Below are 13,568 nucleotides of genomic sequence, written 5' to 3' on the forward strand. Positions count from 1 at the left end.
CACTGCAACCTCTGCCTCCCGGGTTCAAGCGATCCTCCTGCCTCAGACTCCCAAGCAGCTGAGACGACAGGCATGTGCCACCATGCCCAGCTAATTTTTTGTATTTTTAGTAGAGATAAGATTTCACCATGTTGGCCAGGATGGTTTCAATCTCTTGACCTCGTGATCCGCCTGCCTCAGCCGCCCAAAGTGCTGGGATTACAGGCATGAGCCACCGCGTCTGGCCCATTTCAAGATTGTTAATCACAGCTACAATATTCCTTTTGCCACATACTGTTCCAGGGATTGGGATGGGGACATCTTTGAGGGGCCATTATTCAGCATACCACATGATTAAAAGAGAGAGTAAATTTTTTTTTATTATTTTTAAGGAAAAGAAGCCTAGTGAATAGAAGAAGACCCCGTCTCTACAAAAAAATTTTAAAAATTATCTGGCATGGTGGTGTTTGCCTGTAGACGTAGCTACTTATGAGGCTGAGTGGAGAGGATCACTTAAGCCCAGGAGTTCGAGGCCACAGTGTGCTACAATGACACCACTGCACTCCAGGCTGAGCAACAGAGCATTAAAAAAATAAAGGAAAAGAGGCCGGGCATGGTGGCTTACGCCTGTAATGCCAGAATTTTGGGAGGCCCAGGCACGTGGTTCGCTTGAGTCCAAGAGTTCAAGACTAGCCTGGGCAACCTGGCAAAACCACATCTCTACAAAAAATGTGAAAAAATTAGCTGGGCGTGGTATTGCATGCCTGTGGTCTCAGCTGTTGAGGAGGCTGAGCCCAGGAGGTGGAGGTTGCAGTGAGCTGAGATCATGCCACTGCACTTCAGTCTGGGCAACAGAGCAAGACCTTGCCTCAAAAATAAGATAATGTTAAGTCCGGGCGCAGTGACTCATGCCTGTAATCCCAGCACTTTGGGAGGCCGAGGCGGGTGGATCACCTGAGGTCAGGAGTTCGAGACCAGCCTGACCAACATGGAGAAACCCCATCTCTACTAAAAATACAAAATTAGCTGGGCCTGGTGGCACATGCCTATAATCCCAGCTACTAGGGAGGCTGAGGCAGGAGAATTGCTTGAACCTGGGAGGCGGAGGTTGCAGTGAGCCAAGATCATGCCATTGCACTCCAGCCTGGGCAACAAGAGTGAAACTCCACCTCAAAAAAAAAATAAAAATAAAATAAAATAAAATAATGGTAAAGAATCCCTGTCTAGGCAGCTCCCACTCCCAGTGCACTCACAGGGGTTTGTAGGCTCAGGGATGGCTGGGCGATCTCAAGCCCCTCCTTGGCCCCTGTCACTCATCTGGCATCATTCCTTACTGGTTCCCTCTTGTGGTTGCTCAGCTTCCCCTGCTGCAGGTCACCTCCTGGCTGACTGCAGTCCCAGCTCTTCTCCCATTTCCTCTCTTCATCAACTGCTCACCCTCTCTCCCAGAGACTCCATGGCTTCCCAAGTGCCAGGCTCAGTGAGTCGTTCTGGGTAGCCGGGAGTCAGGCTGGAGTTGGAGCCTGTCTTAATCTCAGCGCTCTTTGCTGTTCCTGGCCAGGCCAGTTCACTCCACTAGTGTTCTCAAGTCCCCCTCCTCCGGATGCTCTTCCACACTCTCCCAGCAGGCAGCTTTAGTCTTGGCCAGGGTCACAGTGTTGTGTTCAGTCTCTGTGTTCCGTCCATGTTGTCTCTCAGCCAGTCTCCTGGCTCACGAGCCTGTTCTGTGGATGTTCCTGAGGACCTGCCATGTGCTGCTGTTTGTGCTGTGGATGCAGCAAAGAATGACAGGAAAGGCTGAGCCCTCACTCAGCATCTGGGAGATGGAAGTCTGAGAGATGGATGCCAGTGCCAGGCAGTGATGAGGCTATAAAGGAAAATGCACCTGCGGAGGGCGAGGTGGGGTACTCATGCCCCAGGACTGGCAGGGAGGCCGCTCTGAAAAAGTGACTCAAGCTGGGGCACAGGGAGCAAGGTGGGCAGATGTCTGGGGATGAGGGTTCTTGGCAGAGGGAGCAGCAGGTGCAAAAGGCCCCAGGAGGGATTATGGGGGTTGTATTGGAGGGATGTGAGAAGCCATGTGGAGCAGAGTAGGCTTGGGGCAAGAGTCAGGAGGTGAGGCCAGCCAGGGCATGGTGGAGAAGGGCACAGGGTCATATCCATCCCCAGAAGTGACTGCAGAGTGAATGGAGGAGTGACCAGGACTGGCTTGCAGTGGGGAAGAGGGTGGGTCTGTTTGGTTTTACATAATAGCTTTATCGAGATACAATTCACATACCGTAAGTTCACCTATTAAAGTGTACCATTCAGTGGTTTTGAGTATATTCTCAGATTGTGTGCATCTATACTATCTAATTCCAGAACATTTCATCACCATCTTAGTCAGCTTGGGGTACCATGACAAAATACCACCGCCTGGGTGTCTTATACAGCAGACATTTATTTCTCACAGTTCCGTAGGCTGGAATTTTAAGAGCACAGTTCCAGCTGATTCGGGCCCTGGTAAGGACCCCTTCCTCGATTGCAGAAGGCTGCCTTCTCTCTGCCCTCATATGGCAGAGAGAGGAAGCAAGCCCTGTGGTATTTCTTCTTATAAGGTCACTAATCTCATTCTTTTTTTTTTTTTTTTTTTTTTTTTGGAGACGGAGTCTTGCTTTGTCACCCAAGCTGGAGTGCACTGGCCAGATCTCAACTCACTGCAAGCTCCGCCTCCCGGGTTCACGCCATTCTCCTGCCTCAGCCTCCCGAGTAGCTGGGACTACAGGCGCCCGCCACCTCGCCCGGCTAGTTTTTTGTATTTTTTAGTAGAGACGGGGTTTCACCGTGTTAGCCAGGATGGTCTCGATCTCCTAACCTTGTGATCCGCCCGCCTCGGCCTCCCAAAGTGCTGGGATTACAGGCTTGAGCCACCGCGCCCGGCCTAATCTCATTCTTAAAGGCCCCACCCTTATGACCTAATCATCCCCCAAAGGCCTCATCTCCAAATACCCTCACATTGGGGATTAGGGTTTCAACACAGGAATTTTGCTATTGACATTCAGTCCATAGCAGTCACCCAAAAGTCACCCATTAGAAGTCACTCTCTGTCTTTCCCATCCCCTGCCAACCAGTCACCTACCTTCTGTCTCTGCGGATTTGCCTGTTCTAGACATTCCGTATGAATGGAATCTTCTAATTTGTGACCTTTTTATCTGGCTTCTTTCACTCAGCATAATGTTTTCCAGCTTATCCATGTTGTAGCATATGTCAGTACTTTGTTCTTTTTTGTGGCTGAATAATGTCCCATGGTGTGGATAGACCATGTTTTGTTTATCCGTTTGTTGAGGGGCATTTGGGTTGTTTCCACTTTTGCCTGTTAATTAACAGTGCTGCTGTGAACATAGTGTGTAAATTTTTGTGTGAAATGACTTATATTTTAGAAGAAACCTCTGGGTGCTATGTAGAGAGTCAATTTTTTTTTTTTTTTTTTTTTTTTTTTGAGACAGAGTCTCGCTTGGTCGCCCAGGCAGGAGTGCAGTGGTGTGGTCTTGGCTCACTGCAACCTTCGCCTCCCGAGTTCAAGCGATTCTCGTGCCTTAGGTTCCTGAGTGGCTGGGAATACAGGTGTGCACCACCACACCCAAATAATTTTTGTATTTTTAGTAGAGACAGGGTTGGCCAGGCTAGTTTTGAACTCCTGACCTCAAGTGATCCTCCTGCCTTGGCCTCCCAAAGTGCTAGAATTACAGGCATGAGCCACCGGACCTGGCCAGAGAGTCAAATTTGGGGGCCAGAGGTGACCGAGTAGGAAGCCTGGCACCTGGCCAGCTTCAGCTCCTCCAGCATCTCTCCTGTTGTCAAGCTCTCGTTCATTCATTCCCTCGAAACGTTCCTTCAGCATTCACTGAGACAGATATTTTTGAGCTTCTACTACTTGTCATTTCTAGGCACTGGCTGTGAACGTTCTAGTGTGGTGAGGTGGACCCGGAATGAATGAACACATGACCTGTATTTTGGTCGGGACGAGAGCAGATGAGGGGGCTTGAGAGGGCTTGGGGAAAGCAGGGGAGCCTGGCTTATAACAGAGTCCCTGTCCTAATCCCGAGAACTGGTTATCTCGGATACTGGGTGAGCAAGAGGGTCAGAATCAAAAAAGGAGATGTGACAACAGAAGCCGAGGTGAGTGAGAGAGAGCTGAAGATGCTGTACTCGGCTCCAGAGGTGACGGAAAGGGCCAGGAATGCAGACGGCCTCTAGGAATGGGAAGATGCAAGGATTTTCCCCAGAACCTCCCGCAGAGAAGCCAGCCCTGCCAACACCTTGATTGTAGGACTTCTGCATCCCAGAACTATGAGATAATAAGTGTTAAGTTACAGCAGCAAACAGGGAACTCATACCTTCACTTCATTGCCAGTGCATGACCCACAGCAGGTGCCCAGTAAATGTTTGTTGAAGGAGCAAAGCTGTGTTTGATGTTAAAATAAGAAGAGAATCAGGGGACTTGCCAGGGCAGCTTGTTAGGACCCCAGTTCAGTATCAGGCCTACGGTGTTGGAGGCCTGTCCCCCTTCCTTTGTTTTCTCCCAACAGCTCAGAGATCTTTGGGTTTTCTTTCAGGCTGGGAGGCTCCATCTGAAAGCCAAGCATCACGCAAGGAAGAGGGCCTTCCTGAAGAGGAGCCATCCCGTGTCACGGGAAGGGAAGGATTCCCGACAGGTGCTCCTTATCCCACCACGTTAGGGAAAGACGGGGAGTGTCAGAGCCAGGGTCTGGCACTCAAGGAGCAGAGTAACTTGAAGAAGTTGGAATTTGGCCTCAAGGAAGCACCAGTTCAAGATCAAGGCTACAAAACTGTTAGACTCGGGGAAAACTGCGTCCTGAGTTCAAGCCCAAATCCATTCCCGGAGATCTCTAGAGGAGAGTGTTTCTATACTTATGACTCACAGGTTACAGACTCAGAACATAACTCCAGCTTAGTCAATCAGCAGACAGGCTCCCCAGGAAGACAGCCCAGTGAAAACAGTGACTGTCACAGAGCTTCCAGTCAGGCCATTCCAGTCACGGAGCTCACAAAAAACCAGGCGCAGGACAAACCCTACAAATGTACGGACTGTGGGAAGTCGTTTAACCATAACGCACACCTCACGGTGCACAAGAGGATTCATACGGGAGAAAGACCTTATATGTGCAAGGAGTGCGGGAAAGCCTTCAGCCAGAACTCCTCCCTCGTTCAGCACGAGCGTATCCACACTGGAGACAAGCCCTACAAGTGCGCCGAATGTGGAAAGTCTTTCTGCCATAGTACACACCTTACCGTCCACCGGAGGATTCACACTGGGGAGAAGCCCTATGAGTGCCAGGACTGTGGCCGGGCCTTCAACCAGAACTCCTCCCTGGGTCGGCACAAGAGAACACACACTGGGGAGAAGCCGTACACCTGCAGCGTGTGCGGGAAATCCTTCTCTCGGACCACTTGCCTTTTCCTGCACCTGAGAACTCACACCGAGGAGAGGCCCTACGAGTGTAACCACTGCGGGAAGGGCTTCAGGCACAGCTCATCCCTGGCCCAGCACCAGCGGAAGCACGCAGGGGAGAAGCCTTTTGAGTGCCGCCAGAGGCTGATCTTTGAGCAGACGCCAGCTCTCACAAAGCATGAGTGGACAGAAGCCCTGGGCTGTGACCCACCTTTGAGTCCAGATGAGAGGACTCACCGGAGCGACAGGCCCTTCAAATGTAATCAGTGCGGGAAGTGTTTCATTCAGAGCTCTCACCTCATCCGGCACCAGATAACTCACACCAGAGAGGAGCAGCCTCACGGGCGGAACCGGCGGCGTGAACAGTCCTCGAGCAGGAACTCACGCCTAGTTCAGCATGAACACTCGAACTCCAGAAAGAGCTCTGCAGGCGGAGCAAAGGCAGGGCAGCCGGAAAGCAGAGCCCTGGCTTTGTTTGACATCCAAAAAATCATGCAAGAGAAAAACCCCGTGCACGTCATTGGAGTGGAAGAGCCTGCTGTGGGCGCTTCCGTGCTGTTTGACATCAGAGAATCCACATAGGAGAGAGACTTTGCTGGTGACTTTTAACCACAGGTACAAAAATGTGGTAAGTCCACATAGTGTACACATGAAAAGAGGGGCTGGGGGTAGAAATGTCATCGGTGACTTCTGACTTTCTGAGGAAATGACGCTTCCCAAGCACCCAAGGTTGGTTGGTCCAAATCTATCAAACTCAGTGCCCTCTTTAGCGACATCTTTTGTGACATTCCTTCCATTACAGCACGGTGAGTTCACAGGTAATATAACCTACCCACCTGTGTAATGTCAAGAAATCAGTATGCAACCCCGTTTTGTAAAGGATCATTAAAATGAAAGTAATTTATGGTAGAGTAAATTGTAGAGTAACGTGTACTGACTTGGTGCAGTATTTCTCCTTGTCACTGTGGGCCCAATTTTGCCAGGAGACCTAGGACAGTAGCCTGTTGCTTGCGGACTGGTAGAGGGTATGATGTTGACCATGGCAATACTGTGAGGGGCCTTCCCACGTGGAACATGACCTTCCCAAGTAGTAACCAACTCTTGGAAACGTTTTTAACAACACAATGTACTGTTGCAGTTCTGGGAGGGTAAATTCCAGGCATGCAGCAATGAGCTTGTGCTTATGTGTGAAGTCAAGTTAGGTTCTCAGTTCATACCCTGAGATCTGTTGATATGGTCCACTGGGGGTAGTTCTGTTCCTCACCATCTTTGCAGCATGCATGGCTCCTGCCCACGTTTCAGCCACACCCCCAACCCAATTACATGACTAGCCTCCATGAAATTTCACAGCATTCCCTGCCGGGGAGTGTCACAGCTCCTCTTGAAAAACATCTGGTGTTGCTATGAGCCAGAGGTTCTTTTTTTTTTTTTCTTTGAGATGGAGTCTTGCTCTGTCACCCAGGCTGGAATGCAATGGCGCAATCTTGACTCACCACAACCTCCACCTCCCAGGTTAAAGCAATTCTCCCGCCTTAGTCCCCTGAGTAGCTGGGATTACAGGCACCCGCCACCACGGCCAGCTAATTTTTGTATTTTTAGTAGAGATGGGGTTTCACCATGTTGGCCAGGCCGGTCTCAAACTCCTGACCTCATGATCTGCCCACCTCGGCCTCCCAAAGTGCTGGGATTACAGGCATGAGCCACCACGCCCAGCTGAGCCAGAGGTTCTTAACTGTTGGTGCTCTTGCCTCCAGGGCACATTTGGTGACATCTAGAGACATTTTTGGTTGCTGTGCCCGGAGGAAGGGTGCCACTGTCATGTAGTGGGTAGAAGCCAGGGATGCTGCTCAACATCCTATCGTGCCCGGGATGGCTCCTCAACAAAGGATTCTCTAGCTCCAAATGTCAGTAGTGCCAAGGTGGAGAAGCCACCTGGGTAATACCCAGCCCAGAAATGCAGCTGACATTTTTAAAACTTCAAGCCGGGTATGGTGGCTCACGCTTGTAATCCCAGCACTCTGGGAGGCTGAGGGCGGATCACTTGAGGTCAGGAGTTTGAGACTAGCTTGGGCCTGTGGTGAAACCCCATCTTTACTAAAAATACGAAGGTTAGCCAGGTGTGGTGGCGCGTGCCTGTAATTCTAGCTACCTGGGGGAGGCTGAGGCACGAGACTCTCTTTAGCCTGGGAGGCAGAGGTTTCAGTGAGCCGAGATCGCACCACTGCATTCCAGCCTGGTTGACAGAGCAAGACTCTGTCTCAAAAAAAAAAAAAAAAAAACTTGATCGATCAGGGCCGGACTAGAAATCATGTAAACTTGATTTTAACAGATGCTGTCATTAGCTAGTTTATACGTGATATACTTTTTAGTACATCTTTTACTGTTTTGCAGCATTCATAACTGATGTGAAATAAGGAAGATAATCCATTGTTGTTATTATTAGTATTATTTTTTTTGAGACAGGGTCTCACTCTTTTGCCCAGGCTGGAGTCAGTGGTATAATCACTGGTCACTTGCAGCCTTGACCTCCTGGGTCAAGTGATCCTCCCACCCCAGCCTCCCAAGTAGCTAGGACCACAGGCATGCACCACCATTCCTAATTTTTTTTTTTTTTAGACGGAGTCTCACTCTCTCGCCCAGGCTGGAGTGCAGTGGCCGGATCTCAGCTCACTGCAAGCTCCGCCTCCCGGGTTCCCGCCATTCTCCTGCCTCAGCCTCCTGAGTAGCTGGGACTACAGGCGCCTGCCACCTCGCCCAGCTAGTTTTTTTGTATTTTTTTAGTAGAGACGGGGTTTCACCGTGTTAGCCAGGATGGTCTCGATCTCCTGACCTCGTGATCCGCCCGTCTCGGCCTCCCAAAGTGCTGGGATTACAGGCTTGAGCCACCGCGCCCGGCCCCTAATTTTTTTTAAATTTTTTGCAGAGACAGGGTCTCACTGTGTTGCCGAAGTTGGTCTGGAACCGTGGCGTCCCAAAGTATTGGGATTATAGGCATGAGCCACTGTGCCCAGCCACTTACTTTTCTGAATAACCTTTAAGGATTTATTGTGGATATTTGCAAACATGAGTAGTATGTTTTTGCTGGTACGCCCACCTACCTCCCCCCCCACTCTCCTGCCCTGGATGTATATATAACCATGTTCGTCCACTGGGACAAAACCATTTCACAATCATACTAAGCTGTCATTTCGCATTTTTGCTGTGCCCTGATAGTGTGAAAGCCATGGCGGGTAAAACTGCCGAGCCTGAATTCAAATCAGGGCAGTAGCCCTGAGGGTGTTCATATTCTTCTCCACTGGGCATTGCAGTAAAGAAAAAAGAATTCCACTTAATTTCTTTTTTTTTTTTTTTTTTTGAGACGGAGTCTCACTCTCTTGCCCAGGCTGGAGTGCAGTGGCACGATCTCGGCTCACTGCAACCTCTACCTCGCGGGTTCATGGCATTCTCCTGCCTCAGCCTCCTGAGTAGCTGGACTACAGGCACCCACCACCACGCCTGGCTAATTTTTTGTATTTTTAGTAGAGGCGGGGTTTCACTGTGTTAGCCAGGATGGTCTCAGTCTCCTGACCTCATGATCTGCCCACTTTGGCCTCCCAAAGTGCTGGGATTACAGGTGTGAACCACCGCACATGGCCCTCTTTTTCTTTTTGAGATGGAGTGTTGCTTTGTCGCCCAGGCTGGAGTGCAGTGGCACAATCTTGGTTCACTGCAACCTCCACCTCCCGGGTTCAAGCAGTTCTTTTGCTTCAGCCCTCTGAGTAGCTGGGATTACAGGTGCTCACTACCGCGCCTGGCTAATTGTTGTATTTTTAGTAGAGATGGGGTTTTACCATGTTGGTCATGCTGGTCTCAAACTTGTGACCTCAAGTGACCTGCCCGCCTCAGTCTCCCAAAATGCTGGGATTGCAGCCACCGCGCCTGGCCTACATTCACTGAATTTCTGTGATGAAACAGGAAAAATTAATTTTGTTGAATCTCAAGTAGAACTATATTGTCATTATCACATCTAAACAGATATCAAATACCTAGTGTTCAAATGTTCTGGGTTGCCTCATAAATGTTGTTTTGTTTTCCATTTGTTTCATGATAATCATAATCTAAACAAGATCCACACAGTGCATTTGGTGGGAATTTTTCTTTGTTTTTTTTAAATAGAGACTTGCTGTGTCACGTGGTTCACTGCAACCTCCCAGGTCCAAGCGATTCTCCTGCCTCAGCCGCCCCTGTAGCTGGTACTACAGGCATGCGCCACCACACGCAGCAAATTTCTTGTTTGTGGAGGTGGGGTTTTCCTACATTGCCTAGGCCAGTTTCAAACTCCTGGGCTCAAGTGATCCTCCCACCTTGGCCATCCAGAGTGCTAGGATTACAGATGTGAGCCACTGCACCCTGCCAAACAGCAATTTGAATAACCGTGTTGGAATGTCTGAGCATTGGAACCCATTAGCATCAGAACTTCCCGTGTCCATTCTTGCTTTTTGGATGCTGGGAGTGTCACAAGTCAGCTATTCAATCAAAGCAGAGCTGGCTTCCAGGATGCCAGAGCCAGCTTTGTGGTTCATCTCTAGAGGTTCAACAGGACACTGTGGATGGCCCAGGTTCGTTTCTCTGCACTTACCTTTTTGGGGTTGTCCTCAAAACATTGCCCGTGTCAGCGCTCACTTTTCACAGCAACTCTGGCCTCCTACCTTGACCTGCGCCACTTCTATCTCCTTAGATAACCTTCCATTCGTTCGCATAGCTAAATGCTGCGTCCTCAGACACTGCCACAATAATTGTTCTGTAAGTTAGTACCATTTTACAGATAGTCACAATTAGGCACAGGACAAAAGTTATTAGTAACTAGAACAAAAGTAACCAGCCCAAGCTAGGAAGTGGTGGAGTTAGAATTTGATGTCAGCACCCAGCTGACCATAGCTTAAACAGATTAGGCTTTGTTCAAAGGCTGTCTTTTCAATGGCTCAGCTGTGTCATAGCCAATGTTTTCTGCAATTCTCTCAACCTTTCCATCGTGGTCACGGGGAGACTACTATGGCTCCAGCCCTTGCATCCATAGTGAAGCCTGAAAGAAGGGAATGGGCAGGCCAACACTTATCTCTGATGATGTTTAAAGGAAAAACATTCCCAGAAGCCTGCAGCACATGGCCCCCTAAGTCTCATTGGCCACGGATGGGTCAGGGGGCCACCCCTAATAACAGCGGGGCTCAGAAACCTCGTATTTACCTTTCTAACCTCTGTGGTGGAGACAGGTAGGAGAGAAGTCTTGGGAAGTGGATGATGGAGGCAGCTAGCTGTATCTGCTGCTTTTCTCCTTCCAGCCCTTGGGAGAATTGCTTGTGCTCCCCATTCCCTTGGTGGCAGCTCACACCTCAGACCCGCTGTCTGCCCCTACTGCTTCACAGAACCCACTGCAACCACTGTCCAGGGCACCACCTCTGGTGTCGTCTCTCGTCATCCCCAGGACGGTGAAGCCTGCTAACCTCTCTGCAAAGCTCCATCTCCTTGCATTGTGGGGTTCCTTCCAACTCTTCAGGGACTTCTCAACCTCCCGTCACCCCTCCTAAACGTTGGGGTCCCTGGGGTCTTGTCCCAGAGTCCACCTTGTGCTCCACGCCCTCCCCAGGTGTCATCCACATCCCTGGCTTTGCGCTGCTCACTCCCAAATCAGTCTGGTGCCTCTGAGATTTGGGCTTCAGATCCAGACAACTGCTGTGTGCTGCTAGGCAGCTCCCCGAGGTGTGCCAAAAGCTCCCCAAACCCAGCCTACCCCAAACAAAACTCATTTTCCACCCAGACTAGTCTCTGCTTCCCTGATCCCTTTCCTGGAGGCTGTTTCCACTCGCCAACCCTTCATGGAAGCCAGAAAATCAGTCATCAGTCTTCTTGACCTCTCCCCTTCCTCACTCCATGGAGTTAGAGGTCCTGTTGATTTTGCCATGTAAACATTTCAGATTTGCTTACTTCATTTCATCCCCACTGCCACCAACAGTGCAGGACGGCCCTAAGAGGAGAAGCAATGTGCCACCAAGCAGCCCAGCCAGAATGTGAACCAGTCTGCTACCAAAACCCTATTCGTGATCATTCCTCCTTTCTGCTCCACCAGCAGTTTGGGGCACAGGCTTGGGAATCCAGATAGGAAAGCCCCTCCCCTCTGAAGCAGTGGGACCAACAGTGACACATGGTTCTAGACAGCTGTGGAAGTCAGGCCTGTGATTGCCTCATTCCCTCCACCTTGGCCCCCAAAACGGCCAGTCCTGAAGGGGTCACAGTTGATACTTCTCTGAGAGGGCATGGGGTTGGCTGAGGTTATAGCAGCCACACTGGGTGGTAAGCTGGGATGAAGCAATCAACCGGAACTCAGCGAGCCTTGAGTTCTCAAAGGGGGTGTGGGAGGGTTCTTACACGTCTTCTGTGGAGGGCAGTTTATCAGTCTGTAAATGACAAACGCATTAACCCTTTGTCTCACCAAACCTGCTGGGAATGAATCCTACATATATATTTATATGTGTGCAGGCTACATGGTTTTCATTATGCTATTGATTTTAAAAGTAAAAATTTAGAAACAACCTCCTTGTCCACCATGGGGAACTGGCTAAGTCATTTATGGTGGAATGGTGATCATTTTCGTAAAAATGAAGACTCTTTATATACAGCTTGAATATTCCTTATCGAAATGCTTGAGACCAGAAGTGTTTCAGATCTTTGCATATTTTCTGTTTCTCATTTCAGTTCACATTTTCTAAACATGATATTCCTACTGATTTCCTTGTAGATATTTTGAAACAGAGAAACTCCTCTGTGGAAATTACTGTTAACTAGGGAAAAGACATAGTTTTTTCTTTTCGTAAAAGTAATGTGAGTTCTTTGTAGCAAAACTTGGAAAATGCATAAAAGTAAAAATATATATATATGAAAACTTGTGTAAAATTCCTTATACTTTAGCCATCCATAGATGGTCCTTACCATTAGGATTTTACTAATTTTCCTTGCAATTTTTCTTAAAATATACATGTGTGTCTACACATACATATAGTGTACACTAAATTTTACATACACGCAGAGGAATATATATGTGTATAGTTATCTTGTGTTTAGAAATTTGGAATCCCTTCTAGCTCTCTTGTAACATATGCTTACTAGATTTTGATTATTTTCTCTATGAATTTCATGTAGCTTTTTAAATTAACTTTCAGGAGGATTGTAACAATGTGCTCTCCCCCCGGTATTTTCCCAGCCTTGAGTTTTCTCAGAGGGGGCACTGGAGGGTTCTTAGACATTTCCAGTGGGAATGTGAATCGATACAACTTCTGTGGAGGGCAGTTTATCAGCCACTATGTAAATGACAAACACATAAACCCTTTGTCTAAGCAAACCTGCTGGGAATGAATCCTACACATATATTTGTATGTGTGCAGACTGTTTGTACATGGTTTTCATTATGCTATTAATTTTAAAAGTCAGAATTTGGAACCAACCCTCCATGTCCACCATGGGGAACTGGCTAAGTCATTTACAGTGGAATGGAGATCATAGCCTTAAAAATGAAGACGCTTTATGTACAGGTTGAGTATCCCTTATCCAAACTGCTCGGGACCAGAAGTGTTTCAGATTTCAGATTTTTGAATTAGGGATCCTCAAACTATGCTAATATGAGAAAGAGCTCCAAGATAGTTAAGTAGATAAAAGCAAGGTGTCAAACTGTAGAGTATGTTTCCATTTATGTAAAGAAGAAACAGGCTGGGCGGGGTGGCTCACGCCTGTAATCCCAGCACTTTGGGAGGCTGAGGCAGGTGGATCACCTGAGGTCAGGAGTTCAAGACCAGCCTGACCAACATGGTGAAACCCTATCTCTACTAAAAATACAAAAGCTGAGTGTGGTGGTGCACACTTGTAATCCCAGCTACTCATTAGGCTGAGGCAGGAGAATCGCTTGAACCTGGGAAGTGGAGGTTCCAGTGAGCCAATATTGTGCCATTGCACTCCAGCTTGGGCAACAAGAGCGAAACTCCGTCTCATTCATAAATAAATAAATAAATAAGAAACATTTGTTTATATGTACACACAATCTCTGAAAGGGTAAAACCGTCAAGCATACTGGTTGGCCAGGAGAATTGGGAGGACAGTGATGAGGAATAAT

The 13,568-nt window shown here is 48.6% G+C and overlaps 1 protein-coding gene across 1 annotated transcript in view; it reads left to right on the plus strand.

Annotated features, from left to right (window-relative positions):
• The window catches only part of ZNF8 (zinc finger protein 8), a 69,172-nt gene extending 62,227 nt beyond the window's left edge, over positions 1-6,945 (plus strand). The window contains 3 exon segments of the mRNA XM_033224714.1: positions 4,575-5,945; positions 5,948-5,968; positions 5,971-6,945. Of these exon segments, the coding sequence (XP_033080605.1) occupies positions 4,575-5,945; positions 5,948-5,968; positions 5,971-6,125 (1,547 nt within the window). The 3' untranslated portion in view covers positions 6,126-6,945.
• The last annotated feature ends 6,623 nt before the right edge of the window (positions 6,946-13,568 follow it).

Source organism: Trachypithecus francoisi, unplaced genomic scaffold, assembly GCF_009764315.1.
Source record: "Trachypithecus francoisi isolate TF-2019V2 unplaced genomic scaffold, Tfra_2.0 Lachesis_group12, whole genome shotgun sequence".
NCBI lineage: Eukaryota > Metazoa > Chordata > Mammalia > Primates > Cercopithecidae > Trachypithecus > Trachypithecus francoisi.